Here is a 15,349-nt window from a genome sequence, read left to right on the forward strand (position 1 = left end):
TACACATGCAAGAAGTATGTCCAGCTGCAGCTCTTGTTTGACCACATGACGGCTCTGCACGTGGCACTGGTAGTAATCCTGAGATCACTACCTTTGAGGTCCTCCTTTTTTAACTTCTCTCCTAGCTCCCTGAATTCTTCTTTCAGGACCTCCTCTCGTTTTCTGCTTATATCGTTGGTGCCTATATGCACCAAGACAACTGGCTGTTCACTTCCTCCTCCTAAAAGGGGACGGTGAGGACTGCAGATGCTGGAGATCAGGGCTGAAAATGTGTTGCTGGAAAAGCGCAGCAGGTCAGGCAGCTTCCAAGGAGCAGGAGCATCGATGTTTTGGGCATGAGCCCTTCTTCAAGAAGGGCTCCCCTTTTAGAATGCTCTGCAGCCGATCGGTGACATCCCTGACCTGAGCACCTGGGAGTCAACATACCATCTGGGAGTCCCGTTTTCGGTCACAGAACTGCAATCTACTCCCCACAGTGGACATCTGCACTGCTTTCCTACTCTCTTTCTGTTTTTTGGTCACCTATTCACTGTCTCCCTCAGCAATTCTAACCTGCGGTGTGACCAGTTCACTAAACGTGCTATCCACGACCTCCTCAGCAACGCAGAGGCTCCACAGTGAGTCCATCTACAGCTCCAGAGCCGTCATGCGGTCAAACAAGAACTGCAGCTGGACATACTACTTGCATGTGTAAGAGTCAGGAACGTCACATTCATAAGCTCCCACATCAAGCAAGAGGCACATGCCACGGGTCTGAGGTCCCCTGCCATTGTAAGCTTAGCTTTATATGAACTAACTAAAATCAAACAATGCACTTAAATATATGAAAAAGAATGATAAGAAAAAAATAAAAGCCTTACCCTCCAGAATCTTTTTCTTCCGGTTCAAGGAGGGGGGCAGGAGGGAGATACTACATGTGTAGTATCTTGGGCTTAGCCTCTGCCCAAATACAAATTAAGCCCTCCCCCTCCCGGCAGCCCTCACGTCACTCCATCTTCTCTCCTCGCCGCTCTGTCAAAATGGAGGCCCGACTCCCGAGGTAAGTCCCTTTTTAAGCGGGAAAACTTACCCTTCCTGGCAGCCCTCGCTTCACCTCACCTTCTCTCCTCATTGCTCTGTACCATTCTGATGGGTGGGCTGCTAGTTTATGAGGCAGAGTGACATCAATAATCTACCAGCTGAGGCCACCATGAAACTCCCACCTTCTTAGCCTCACTCAGGTTAAACCACCACCAGTCACCTCCCTCTAAGGAGAGTGCAGTCCTCTGGTCTTCTTGGACCATGGTGACTTTACCTTTACCTTTCTGACAATCTCCAATTATTTCTTACATTTTATTCTATCCTATCATATAGTTAGTTAAGGGCCCTGTACACAACTCCTAGAAGTGCCTTTATCATTTTTTGTTTCTATTCAAAGCTTTTGTATATCTTTGTGTTCTGAACTTGAGTTATCACTCTATTGTGCTAATCATTTATCTTTGAACTTGTCAATGTTGATTAGAAAGCAATTCTAGAGCAAGGCACATTTGACTACTCCTAGATAGTTTTTTTTAAAAACAACTTATTCAAACTACTGTTATTTATTCTATAAATTCCTGTTTAATCATTAGGTATCTCTTAAAATAAATCATTTATCATTTTCCTTTATCTTAACTTCTGTGCAGACATTTCCAGTTAACCTGCTCCCACATCTACTGACACTATTCTGAATGACTCACACAAAGCAGCATCTTCACTGATTGCTCATTTCTCTATTTTTTTTCTCCACTCTGCTCTCCAGTCTCCCAGAAGCTCCTTGTTGTCTCCTATAACAACTGCTGAGTTTTTAAACTTTATTTTTGTTTCAATCCACAGCTAAGGATGGATAAATCAGTAAGGTTTAGCTCACTATTTGCAAACTGAAATTAAAAACATAAAATGCTGGAGACCTGAAATATGAAGAGTACTTTTATGTTTGCAGACTCATGCACATGAGGATTAAATTGGATGATTAAAATCCAAGCCAATATGTAATTAAAGTGCACCAGTTAATGGTAATTTTCACTTCATTCTGAAGCGCCTCAATTTTTGTTTCTTGTAATATGTACCCTGGAATATGCCTTTTTTAAAAATTAAGCTGGAGAATTATAGACATCTCAAGTTGGCTAGGTTCCTACATAGAACTGCCATTTGGTACCTCAGTCTATAAATTCAAAATGTACAAAGGGTTCAAAGCTATAGGAGAATTTGCAGCCTTCTCGGTGACCCTAAAAACATTTTAAAATAAATTAGTAATTGGGTACTTTTCTATGAAGCTTGAATATTTCTTTTTGGAGAGTTAGCATTAGATATTAATAATAACCTGAAATTTAAAGTGAGTCTATGTGTATTCAATGCAAACAAAGTGCAGATTGGAATTTGTTTCACCAGGGCCGCCACATGGTGAAGGATGATTGGACAGTTTGCCCCCATTGCGATTTTCCTGGTTTATACTCTGAGTTCAAAGTGTGAGTAGAAAGCAACACAAAATAATCTCCTCTAATGTGTAAAGTCTCAAGTGGTGTAGTACTTACTAAGGGTGGGGGTTGTGACCTAACTTGTGTGTTGGTGTAAAGGGAGCATCTTAACATTTGGATTTCAAGGGAACCAGGTTTAAATCTGTATTCCTACTGTGCTAAATTTATTTACAGATGTATGCCTTCATTTTTAGTGTTTCTAACTTTACCACAGAAAAGTGTATTTATTATAATCAATTGTGGACTTGTTTTCTTTACTAGCCTACTAGCTACTGAGAAAGCTTGCCCTATGTGTTCAGAAAAGCTGTGTGTGGAGCAGCTATCACTTGTTGAGCCAGCACCATATCTACTACATGATGAGGCAGAATCATGAGAAATGTTGGACATGCAAAGTACAAGGTATGTGGGTGAAGAGATTGATTGATTGTATTTCATCAGTGCTAGTACAATTAACACTATCCACTGAGACCATTCGGTTCTACCAAGCAATCTAGTCTGCCATAACCCATAGGTTTATGTTTCCTTCAAGTGCCCAACTCCCTTCTAAGATTATTGGTTTCTGCTTTCTTTTTTTTGACTTTGTCATATAAAGTAAAGGACTGGACTTGTTAAAAAGAATTCACCCATGAGATGTGGAAGTCGCATGCGTTGCCAATCCCTGGTTGTCCTTGAAGGTAGTGGTAGTTGCCTCCTTGAACCACTGCGGTCCATTTTATATAGATAGACCCACAATACTAGTTCCAGGATTTTGACCCAGTGACACTGAAGGAATGGGAGTACAATTTCAAGTCTGGATGGTAAGCAGCTTGAAGGAAAAGTTGCAGGTGGAAGTGGTCACAGTAAAAGCATTTTTCTAAGATACCTAGACCTATTGGAGACAGTTCATATCACCCTGTTTTCCATAACTCTAAGTCATTTGTACATAGCAAAAAGAAACAGTAGTCGCAGCATGAATCGCAGCATGCCATCCTTTAGTATGAAAAATAACCATGGATTTTGTCTTAAAGACAATTAAATCAATGTCAGTAAGATAAGCCTTTTTTTGCACACCGACAACATTTCTTAGGCGGTGAGTTTTGGAAGTGTTGATGTCCTTTATTATGCATTACTATAACCCAACATTTAGACACAATGGGTGCTTATTCAAAATGCTGTTGTCAAAGACTGCAGAGGCTCTATTACTAAGCATGTTCTGAAATAATTTGGATACTTGAGATATTGTGGATGATCAGCCAGTGTTTAAATGTCAGATGGCGCAACAGCCTACTGCTATTTCCTATCCATCACTTCTAATAGATTTTGTCAGATCACTCCTTAAGTATTCCAGCCTTTAACTGCACAACTGCTTTGTTTTTAATATGACCCATAGGTATTGTATGCCAGTCTCATTTCCACGTAGCTGGTTCTTAATGTGTATCATCAGTCTTTTGTTCCACTCAACCCTGGCTTAGATCCCTTCTCATCACTTTGAAGTTAGCCTTTCAAATCTAAACTTTAGTAATGGAGTAAAGAAAGAAATGATAATCTAAACGCTTATGATGATCACAAATTTTGGATAACAGCTTCCACTTTTACAGCTGATTTCTCTATATATTGAGAAGGAAACAAGAAAATGTACAGTGTTCAGAGAAGAGTGCCTCATTCTACCACTTTGAAGCATGTTTCCACTATTGCCACTGTCATATTCCTGCATGGATTGTCTGACCCTTCAACACTATTTACATGTCTGCATATTTTCACTGGAAGGGGAGTGATGCATCTATGGCTCAACTACTCAGTCTCAACTTCAGAAAGATGCTGTCACCTATAGTATTACACCGAAAAGGCTAGAAATTAGGTATGATTGTTTGCCTTTCCTTATCCTAAGAAATTTTACCTTCCAAATAAAGTTTTCTTTGCTTTACATTAACAGCAACTTAACCTGATGTTCCATTTTCCATAAGCCCCTCGCATAACCCAACTTTAACTCAAAGCAATAACTTGTTTGAAGTTAGATTCAAATAGTGATTTATTCAAATTTCTCCAGTACCTAGTTTACAACTAATCTTTACTATATTACAACTAATACTAAGTTACAAAGCCATCTATGAAACAGCTGACAAGCAGGAAATTATTTTTCATGAAATCAAAACAAGATGTATACTACAGAATTTCAGAGATGATCAGTTTCCAACTCTTTCTGGGAAGAACCTAGACATGACTTACTACAGTTTTGTTTCTATATCCACTTGGTGGTTTTCAGGCACCTTCAACTGACTAGCTCACACCACATTCTAAACGTCAAAATCATTGTTCTATAGCCCATTCTGAAATGTCACTAGATAAAACACCTAGCTTCTGACCAGAAAAAACAACAATTAGTAATACAAGAATAATTAAATAGTGGCCATCAGATTTAAGCCTATACTCATTAATTTATTTTGAACTGGAAAAAAAGAAAAGCATTGTTTAATACTAAACCTTGAAAGTACATGTCACTATTTCCTCTTTTAGTGTGAAGATCAGATCAGAGTATTAGTTGAAAATGGGAGAAAGTGAGGACTGCAGATGCTGGAGATCAGAGCTGAAAATTCTCCTGCTCAAAGGAGCAGGAGAATCGATATATCAGGCATGAGCCCTTCCTGAAGAAATTGTAAATGGATTTCATCAAGAAAAGTATTTATCTTTATGATGAATTAAAGTTCATTGTGAACTCTTAATACATTCACTTTTATAAAAAATATTCTATGCTGATTGTAATGCTCAATTACCTTCCTGAAGAAGGGCTCATGTCCGAAACATTGATTCTCCTGCTCCTTGGATGCTGCCTGACCTGCTGCACTTTTCCAGTAACACATTTTCAGCTCAGTATTAGTTGAAAATGTCCTATTTTCAATAAATTATAAAATTATAAATGTGTACAACCTATTTGATTATTTTCAGTTTTCATACTACAAATGAACTGTAGCAAGATTTGATGAGGACTAGTGATCCTTTCCGCTAATTTAGAATCCAAGTACACCTTTAATATTGTCAATGCTAGAGAAACTCAGCAAGTCTGGCAGCACTCTGAAAAATTGTGCTTTGAAATAAATCTGTTGGACTATAACCCTTTGTCATGTGATTTTTAACTTTGTCTACCCCAGTCCAACACTGGCACCTCCATCTCATTGTATCTGTGGAGTCAGTCATTGGACTCAGTGTTAATTGTTTCTCTCTCCAGTGGTGCTGCCAGACCTGCTGCACCACTTGGGCATTCTGTTTTTATTTAACAATGTCATTTATTTTACAGATCCAGCATCATAAACCATTGTTGAAAGCACCAGGAGTTCTTCAATGCATTTGAAACATTTCCTTTTTAAGCATTTTTATGGTCAAATTGTAAATGGATTTCATCAAGAAAAGTATTTATCTTTATGATGAATTAAAGTTCATTGTGAACTCTTAATACATTCACTTTTATAAAAAATATTCTATGCTGATTGTAATGCTCAATTACCTGCTTTACTAAGTTAGCTTTCACAATCTCCCTGTCTATGGTCTCTCCAACATTCACAAACAGTGCTCTGAATGGCTTTATGAACTCCACGCTGTTTTTTTTTAAAAATCAACCTGTTCAGAATGACATTACACACGTCTAGTACAGGTCTCCTGGCTCAGGGATACAAAAACCCTCACTATCTTCAGTTTTCTTTATTTTTGTTTTACATCATGCCTTGATTGCCTTTGCAGGTTTTTTGGATTTATTATTAATATTTGAAATCTTAAAGGACTTATGGGATACTCCAAAGTTGTGATTTCAATGCTCCGTATGTACACTTTCTAAAATACATTGTTTTAACATACCAAATTAGCTTAAAAACCTTTCACCAGTAGTTATAATTGTTGTTGGCCATAGTTTTATTTCTGGTAAATTAAACTAACCATTGGGCCACCTTTCACAGGAATGAGTTCCCTCATTGCCCAAGACAAAAATACATGCCCTGAAGTCACAATGTATGGTATTAGTAACAAAACTTCCATTTTAAAACAATAAGCTTTTAGACTTGGCTGTTAGCACTCCAGGTGAACATTTATGAGTCCTACACAAAGACAGAGGATTCAATAATGCACAGGGAGAGGTGACATTTCTCAAATACAGCATTGATCTAAAAACTGTTGTATGTACCTCGTCCTGTGCATGATGAAATTCCTACAGAAGGAAGCTTTCTTGCTCATTAAGCACATGCATATTTCTATGATCCATCAGATATTTTGAAATGCTTCAATTGGATTCAATGTATTAATTCAATGCAAGCCTTACTTTTAACCTAAGTAAATGAAATACTAAGTACCAGCAACCCTTTCTGCTCGTACAGTAAGAAGCCAAATACTTTGGCTTGAAAGTAATACAACAGGTTGCTGTCATGGCTAATGTACGAAACAACTTGACACCTTGCATCTCTGGTGAATGTTATATAAAAGAAGCGTGCATCTGCATCTAGGTAATGGAAGAAAATATAGTAACTACAACAATCAAAACAGACTTTTTAAACTTCAATAATCTCTGGTGACACCACAAGCTTTCAGAGCATTTAATGTAACAAAAAAATCATTTCCACACAGCAACTTGCTTTGATTTGCATTGGAAGGAGCAACAAAAATATTCCATGGAATCAACAAGCATTATATTACACCTCACTAGGGACAAACCAAGCAGTGACTGACTGAAAGCTGGGGTATTCAACAGATCAGGTACCAAGTCTGGACATAAAAATTGCTGGAATATTAATTATAACTAAACTTTTCAAAATATGGCATGCAGCCACATGACTTAGGCAATGATACTTCCTTGTTCATTCCAGGATGTGACAACTGAGCAACCTTGCCTACATCTCCCTAGTCATCCTACAAGCAGAAAGTCTTTTGTGAATGAGATTTTTTTTTAAAAACACCAAAATTGCAATATATTCTTGAGTTAATGGCTTTACTCTCATGGGAATAATCTGACATCTTCAGTTTTTGTCAGCATAACACAGTCCTCTGTACTCATCTCATAAAAATAAAGTGCAGAACTAGGAGTCTGAATTTTTCTTTCATTTTGACGGGGCAAAAGAGAGAGAAGGGATGATGGATTATAGGCTCGCAAGATAACTTTACCACATTGGTATTGGTATTGCTATGGACAGAGGGGTAAACTAGTTGCAAACAAGGCCATAGTAAGAACAGGAACCAATGTTTCACAGATGTCAAAGCTTCAGAGCCCAGTGCAGGGAATAGACCAGCTAATCCACAAATCTTTTCTCAGCAGTTATGTCTGCACAGGAAAGTAACACCGGAATCACCTTCCTGTTGCTGATGAGACTGCAAAAAATTCTTTATTTAAAAAAGGAATTTATGCCAAATTTTGTTAATGTACAGTTTCAAAAAATACCTAAAGGGTAGTTTTTTTGCATTGCATATATACAATGAATAATTCTCACATCTCTACTGCAGTGAGTAAAGACAGTAAATATAAGTTTTTAGAAGCTGAAAGAAATTACACTTTTCCTTGAACTGTCATATTAAGCAGCAAACATTGAGATTGGTCTCTGCAATTGTTTCTTATCAGCAGAGCTACAATCAGATAAAAATCAGCTGGTTTCTGGACAATATCATTTGGTTGCTTTTCGTTTCCCTTTATCTTTTCTTCCTTTCTGCTGTGGTAATTGTTCTTCAATTTTGTTCTTTGCTTTTGGTTTCTTTGGCTAAAAAGAAAAACAATTGTGAGCAATCTTAACCATGAAAACATCACATTAGATAAAAACTGTTAACAAATCAGGAAATAGTTCTTTGGGAAATTCTGCGTAATATTTAAAAGGAAAACACTACCTTCACTATTCAACCTGGCTCCAGTCAACACTGTTCCCACAGATGTTTCACAAAGTCTCAAACCCTTTTAATTCATTCATCGGACGTTAGCATCACTGGATGGCCAGCATTTATTGCCTTTGAGATAGTGGTTGTCAGTTGCCTTCTTAAACCGCTAGAGTCCACATGAGTTGACCCACAATGCCCTTCAAGGGAATTCCAGGGTTTTGCCCCAGTGACACTGAAGGAATGGCAACATATTTCCAAGTCCGTGACTTGGGGGGGGGGGGGTTGTTCCCATATATCTTGTCCTTCTAGATGGAATGGTTCTAAATTTTCTGCAGTGTATCTTGTAGATTATTCACACTGCTGCTATTGTGTCAGTAACGTGGAGAGAATAGATGCTTTTGGATATATGTCAATCAAGCAGGCTTTGTGGTGGTGTCAAACCTCAAGTGTTATTGGAATTGAAGAAATCCCCCTTCCCCAGATAATCTCTCCAACTTTATCCTGTACAGGGTAAAGAAGGAACCTGTCAAAAAGTTGTGTGTATGGCTGCCTGGATGTGTGCGCGTGCTATTTGGAGACTTACCCCACAAAGCAGCAGTCTTGTTGTTGGTGTCCAGTCCGGCTGCCCTGGAGAAGGGACAGGATAGTGAAGGGTAAGGGGTGGGGGGTAGGCTGCACACAATGTGCTGCTACCTCGTCTCCTGAACAGGGAGCAGACTTTAAAAACTCCGAGCCCCAGAGAAAAGGCATTTGATCAATTAACCTGCCCATCTCATTCGGATAATCGAGATTCCTCTACTTTTAAATGAGTTTGGCTGCACATTGCCAGTCTTACTGGGACAAATCTTCACACAAAACAATCATTTTTAATGGACTCAGTGCCCAATTATTCACATTTATTTAAATCAATTGTGCCTTCATTTTCAACTAGGTACAATCCTCAATGCACAAGTCTAGTCTAATCTATAAATTATGGCCCAATCATCTATTATTCTTGGAAATATACTCAGTTTCAACACAAAATTTCTGGAGCTGGGTCAACAGCCAAAGTCTTTCCTTTCGTTTAGACTTGTCCACACATTACCCTATTCGTTTCATTCGTCAAATGTCAAACATCAAATCATCCCAGGTAAAATTCTTCCACTGATATTTTAGCTCAAATCATTTTATGCAACAAAATGTCCTGAATGGTTTAAACTAAACATTAAATAAAATTAGATGTCATACCTTAATCATTCCATCTAATTCCAAATTATCCTCAGTCTCTTCTGACTGTACATCCTCTGTCTGCAAGTCATCATTAGGTTCAGTGTCCAGTGATGATCCAGCTGTACTTCCACGTTTCAATTTCTTTACAGCTTGTAGTGCATAGGGAGTCAAATGTGTCTCTCTGTTATAGGTCCGTGTAAATGCAGCTTTCACCTGACGGGTGGAAGCACAGGGTAGAAGTTCAAAATGCTGTCAATAATCTAGATAAGAATACAGTGTACTGTGATCTATCACAGTTGAGCAATTTAATAGGTTTGTCACATGACTCTTGCTTAGACTTAGAATAAGTATAGAGTTCAGTTCCACGAGAAACACAGTCTATCCAAAATGTGATTGGAGTTACCTTAGGATCTAGTTTTGAGAAAGGATCAGGTCGACCAGCCCAGCTGCTAATCTCCATGATACTATCTACATCCTCTTTCATCAGATAATATGCATTCATTGTTGCAACTGCCTCTTGAGCACCATTTGATCCCTGAAGTGTTAGAGGCTGCACCAAAGTATCCCGCAGGTAAGGAAGATAATCCAAGTTTACAGCTCGTTTACTGGCATGCGTCCTTACATAAGTTTTAAAGGAAGTATTAATGAGAGATCGGAGAAAGCTCAACAAAGACAGCACAAATTAAAGATCATCTTTATCTAAATTTAGTACATTTATCAGTAGGCATTTTATTTGTTTGATCATGGTATTATCTATAAATAGAGATTGCATGTTATTCAACAGGTTGTACATCAGACAAAAGCCATCACACAATGAACTGACCAACACTTCAGTCTGTCAGGCTGCTAAATAAAGTTGAACATTTGTCCACCTTAAATTTTCTACTTCCCACTCAAAGTACTGACTAAACATTGGGTAAACTGGTGTTTGGTTGGTACATATCCCAAGTTCCCATTATTAGTGTTTGAACCTAAACCTTGAGCTCTGACGAGCTCTCCCCACCAAAAGATCATTAAGCAATTAATTATGACCAGCCACCCCCACACATCCATTTTCTAGTAGGGGTGACAAAGTTCTCAGGAGAAATACTCCTGTTGGATTCCTGTCCCCACATCCCCCTCCGTCTTCCATATAGAGGTACCAGGACCTGTTACAATGCCGCCACTGCAACCTCAGATGTCCAGCTAACTTTTGGGAATTGAATGCAGACCTATATGGCTTAATATCATTCCCTCCAATAAGCTTCTCAGAAATTCTTACAAGGAGATCCCTATTTTTAAATACAGCACGCCATATATTGTGTATAAATAGGCAGCTCTGTTGAAAACTCATCTCCCTACCTTAGGCACATGTGCCTGGTAAGTTCTTGCACAATACGATCATGTTTATTAGTGGATGAAAATTTTCCCAACCAGCTTGGGAAACTTGGAAACTGTGACATGTATCCCCTCATCAACTCACCAGGGATCACACTGGCATAAATGGCCTGAAAAGTAACAAGATAGTAAGATTTCAGTTGGCTGCAGCATTTCATTTAAACATTGATGACATTTTCACCACTTTCCTAAATTCACATACAGCATCCTTCCAATTCTGGACTCCACTACTTCAACTTGTCATAACCAGGAGTTTGGAATACTGTTACTGTTAGACTTTTCAATGCTATTTTCTGGCCTTACAACAGGAAGTACAACTCGAGCAAGGAAGGTTAAATTTCTTCAGTCACATATTGCTTCATTCCAACTAAGAAGTAACAGACTGAAGCTAATGTTTCTGACAAATACAAATCTCAGATGAGGAAAGCTTCAAACTACTTCAAAGTTTCAGTCAAAAATGTATTGAGTTCATCTTGAACGTATATTCTACAATTGTTTAATACTTCATGATCAAATGTAGAAATTATCCTTCAAAGGGTTTGAACAATTGGTTACCTGGCCAGGTTACATGCAGTCAGCATTCCGCTTTAATTTATTTCATGCGTTTGCAGAATCAGAATTTCTGCTCGGCTAGCAGGTCATTTAAAGTGATTGGTATGAATGGTGATATCTTCATGTTGAGTCTAGAAAACCCAACAGGGCAAGTTGCAGAACAGTGAGATACCTGACTGATGGCACTTTATCACAGTTCATTACAAAAAAGGTGCAACTCTTAAATCAACCTTTCCCACTCATTGAAAGGGTGGTAAAAATGGAGAATATTAATATGCGATTGCCACAAGCCACAATTTGATGGATAGGAGAAGATAGATTCCTGTTGTAACACATTACACATAACAGGGGCCAGCTCTTGAACTCCAGCACTACTAAAGCTGTTCCTTTTGCATGAACATCACAACCTTTCATCAGGTTGTGCACCTGTGGCTCTGGGCTAAGAGTTAAGTATATCTGTATGCTAAGGCAGACAGACAGATGGACCAACTGAGTAATTTGTCATTTCTAAGTCTGCCCATTCAGGCTTCACAAACAAAAACTGGTTTCCAACAACTGGTACAAAACATTAGCAGTCTGCTGAGGATAAACCATGAAAGATGTAGGTGAGTAAGGTGGTATGTTTGACAGTACTGACTATTGTCAATGTCAAAAAGAGAAAGTAAAAAATAAACAGAATGAGATGATAGAAAAAATGTGACTGCTGTTGATGTAGACCATCAAAAGGCAGGAATTAAAATATGCTTGTTGATGCACATCATAAAAATGGAAATTAAGTCAAAAGTAACAGTAGTTGTTGATGCATGCTACTCAAACTGAAGGAGTACACATAGCAACATACAGCCAGGATCAACATCAGAATCAATGGTTCAGTTGACACAACATGTTGCAAGGAGGCAGGAGAGGCAGAGTAAGATCAAAAATGCAGACTTTAATGGTCAAAAATAAGAGTAGAACAGAAAACAGACAAGGTCAGCTAAGAACATGAATGCAAACTAGCAAGGTACATAGAAGATTAGCTAGGACAAACATGGGCCCTTTACAGAGATAGGAGAATTTATTTTGGAAAACAGAAAAATCAGGTAGTTATTTCGTTGAAAGTATAGAAGGTCTCACAGAAATATTAGGTGACCAACGGATATGTTAAACAGAGGAATCAAAAGAAAATACTACCAGTAAAGGGATAGGATTTGAAAAGTTAACAGATAGAAGACGGATAAATCCCCCAGAGCAGATAAGCTTTACTTCCATTCATTCACTCATGGGACATGGACATTGCTGGCTGATTGCACTTGTGAACGTGGCAGTGAGCGGTCCTCCTAAATCGCTGCAGTCCATATGCTGTTGGAAGACCCACACTGCTGTTAGGGAAGGAATTCCAGACTGATCAAGGAGTTGGTTAAAAAGTTAGTGAATGGATTGATAGGCTACAAAATTCTAAAGATTCTGGGAAAACTCATGGCGGCTGGGAAGTATCAGATGTAACCAACCCTATTGCTGAAGGAGAGAGGATGAGGGAGAAAGGAGAACTACAGACCTGCTAGCTTGACATCTGCAGTGGAGAAGACCTCAGCATCTATTATAAAGGATGTAAAATTGATAGAGTCAACATGGATTTATGGAAAGGAAGTCACGTCTAAGCGTTTTGAGAATATTGTCCATACCACGGATAAACTGGTGGATGTGGTTCATCTGAATTTTCAGAAGACTTCTTAATACAGGTCCCACACAAAGTCAGGAAACAAAGTTAGTGCATAGAACTGGGGCAATATTCTAGCTTGGATTCAGAATTGCTTAACAAAGAGAAAGCAAGAGTTTAGAAATAAACAGATCCTTCTCAGGACAACAGACTATTACTGGAGGGATAGCGTCCACAACTGTTCACAAATGCAGAAGTGGTTTGGCCCTGGGAAACAATTGCTATATTTTAATATTTGCTGCTGATATAAAACTGGGTAGGAGTGCAAATTGTGAAGAGTTAAGGCAGCGTCATTAGGACTTGAAATAATTGAATGGGCTAGAACATGACAGATGGAATATAATGTGAAATAAGTATGAAGTTACTCATGGTAACAAATTGGGAAGTGCAAGTCTTCACAGGAATATAGGTGTCCTTGTTCATGAGTCACTGAAAGAACTGCCTTCAGTCCTGAAGGAGGGTAACTGGACTCTGAAACGTTAACTTTGACCTCTCTCCACAGATGCTGCCAGACCTGCTGAGTTTCTCAGCAACTTCTGTTTTTTTGTTTCTGAAACTGCACAAAAGCATCCAGGACAAAACAGTCTCTAATTGGTACCTCAAACATAAAAAACAAAGGCAGCAGTGTGCACCATCTACAAGATGCACTGTAATTCATCAAGGCTCCACCAGGACTTTGCAAACCCCATGACCTTTACTACTTAGGGCTTGTGATATATGGAACCATCTGCAAGATCCCCTCCAAGCCTCACATCTTCTTGACTTGGAACTATACTGCTGTTCCTTCTCCTGAGCTTGGTCAGGATCCTGGAATTCTTCCAAAAAGCGGAGTAGATGTGCCAACTTTACTTGGACTGTCGTGATTCAAACAGTTCACTACCACCGCCTCAAGAACAATAAATTGTGGCCTAGCCAATGATACTCATGCAAACAAGAAAAGGCATATTTTGGGATGTGTAACAGGCAGGAATAAGAGAAAACGCATTACTCAACACAAGTCTCTTCCCAGCACTGACCTGAGTAGGGAGGAGATTCCACGACTGCAGAGAACGAATTCTTTTATCAACAAGATCCCCATCACAGATACTTTCTGCTGTCTTACTCAAGAGCATGAGGTGCTTCTTCATGTTTGTTCTAAAACATAAGCACAGAACAACACTACTAACAGCAACAAACAAAACTATTTCTATTCACCACAAAATGGCAAAAAGTGAATAAAATGCTGGGGAAGGGAGCATCCAAATCAAGAATTCAGTAAAAGATTTAAAACAATGAAACCCAACAGCTATCTAAATTACCGCAAGGGTTTAGACACCAAACTACATCTATTATAAACTGACATTCAGTACTGTAGTTTTATGGTTGATTCTGTGCAAATGGATAGCCATTAAAAGAAAGTAGTGAATTTAATAAAAATGGTGAATTCCTGTTATTCACCCCAAGACAAAACTCTCTTAGGTACACACTGCAGTGAAAAGCTCCAGCTTGTAATTTTATAGTTCCAAGTCCTGCACTACATTCTGAGCAGGATAACATCACTATTAAAACACAGCATGTTATCCAAATATATTAGTGATTTTTAAATGTTATACAGCTCTATCTAGCTGAGATATTTCCATGATGGTCACATGAAGTCAATGATTCAAAAACTTAGTAAAATCATATTGAAACACCTTAAAGTTTCTATTCCTAACAACTGAATTGCCTTTAGACAAAGGTTCCTCTGACACGATTTCCTTTGTGGTCCTTACAGTATTCTATTGCTTTATTGGATCATCTGCTTTTAACCTTCATCAGTAGTTAATTTAACCAGCACAATATTCCAAGTTAAGAGATAATCTCAGCTAACTATTATCACACCCAGAATAACTTCATTCAGAAAACAATTGAGGCGAAAACAGTGTATGGTTTCAAACAAGGAATCAGATATAGCTCTGAGGATTAAAGGGTTCAAAGGTATGGGGCAAAAGTGGGAACAGGGCACTGAGTCAGGTGATCAGCCAGGATTGTATCAAATGGTGGAGCAGGCTCGGATGGCCAAAGACCCTACTCTTCCTCCCATTTTCTATCTTTCATACTCTAGGATTTCTTTTTGTACTTCATTTATTTTGAACACACTACCAATGGCCATGAGTTGAGGGAACACAGCATTCCAGCCTGTACAGTACTTAATCATTTTAATACAAAAACAAAACAAAAT

General features: G+C 38.6%; 2 protein-coding genes across 9 annotated transcripts in view; one reads left to right on the plus strand and one right to left on the minus strand.

The window, feature by feature from the left end:
• wdr19 (WD repeat domain 19) overlaps positions 1–5,922 on the plus strand; it is a 170,347-nt gene extending 164,425 nt beyond the window's left edge. For 3 of the 5 annotated variants that reach the window (XM_087987304.1, XM_087987310.1, XM_087987313.1), the window contains 3 exons: positions 2,410–2,486; positions 2,757–2,894; positions 4,989–5,922. In XM_087987304.1, the coding sequence (XP_087843430.1) occupies positions 2,410–2,486; positions 2,757–2,868 (189 nt within the window). In that variant the 3' untranslated portion in view covers positions 2,869–2,894; positions 4,989–5,922. The remainder of the gene's footprint in view (positions 1–2,409; positions 2,487–2,756; positions 2,895–4,988) is intronic. The other 2 variants (XR_006312065.2, XM_043692836.2) reach the window with 2 other exon arrangements.
• Positions 5,923–7,033: 1,111 nt separating this feature from the next.
• The window catches only part of rfc1 (replication factor C (activator 1) 1), an 86,367-nt gene continuing 78,051 nt past the window's right edge, over positions 7,034–15,349 (minus strand). For 2 of the 4 annotated variants that reach the window (XM_087987318.1, XM_087987321.1), the window contains exons 21-26: positions 14,166–14,283; positions 10,863–11,008; positions 9,925–10,138; positions 9,540–9,734; positions 8,896–8,939; positions 7,034–8,200 (exon numbers count right to left, since the gene is read on the minus strand). In XM_087987318.1, coding sequence (XP_087843444.1) covers positions 7,993–8,200; positions 8,896–8,939; positions 9,540–9,734; positions 9,925–10,138; positions 10,863–11,008; positions 14,166–14,283 — 925 coding nt within the window. In that variant the 3' untranslated portion in view covers positions 7,034–7,992. Of the gene's footprint in view, positions 8,201–8,895; positions 8,940–9,539; positions 9,735–9,924; positions 10,139–10,862; positions 11,009–12,987; positions 13,027–14,165; positions 14,284–15,349 lie in introns of those variants that run through there. The other 2 variants (XM_043692868.2, XM_087987326.1) reach the window with 2 other exon arrangements.

Source organism: Chiloscyllium plagiosum, unplaced genomic scaffold (genome assembly GCF_037043375.1).
Source record: "Chiloscyllium plagiosum isolate Xiang-an unplaced genomic scaffold, Cpla_swu_hap1 HiC_scaffold_1, whole genome shotgun sequence".
Lineage (NCBI taxonomy): Eukaryota > Metazoa > Chordata > Chondrichthyes > Orectolobiformes > Hemiscylliidae > Chiloscyllium > Chiloscyllium plagiosum.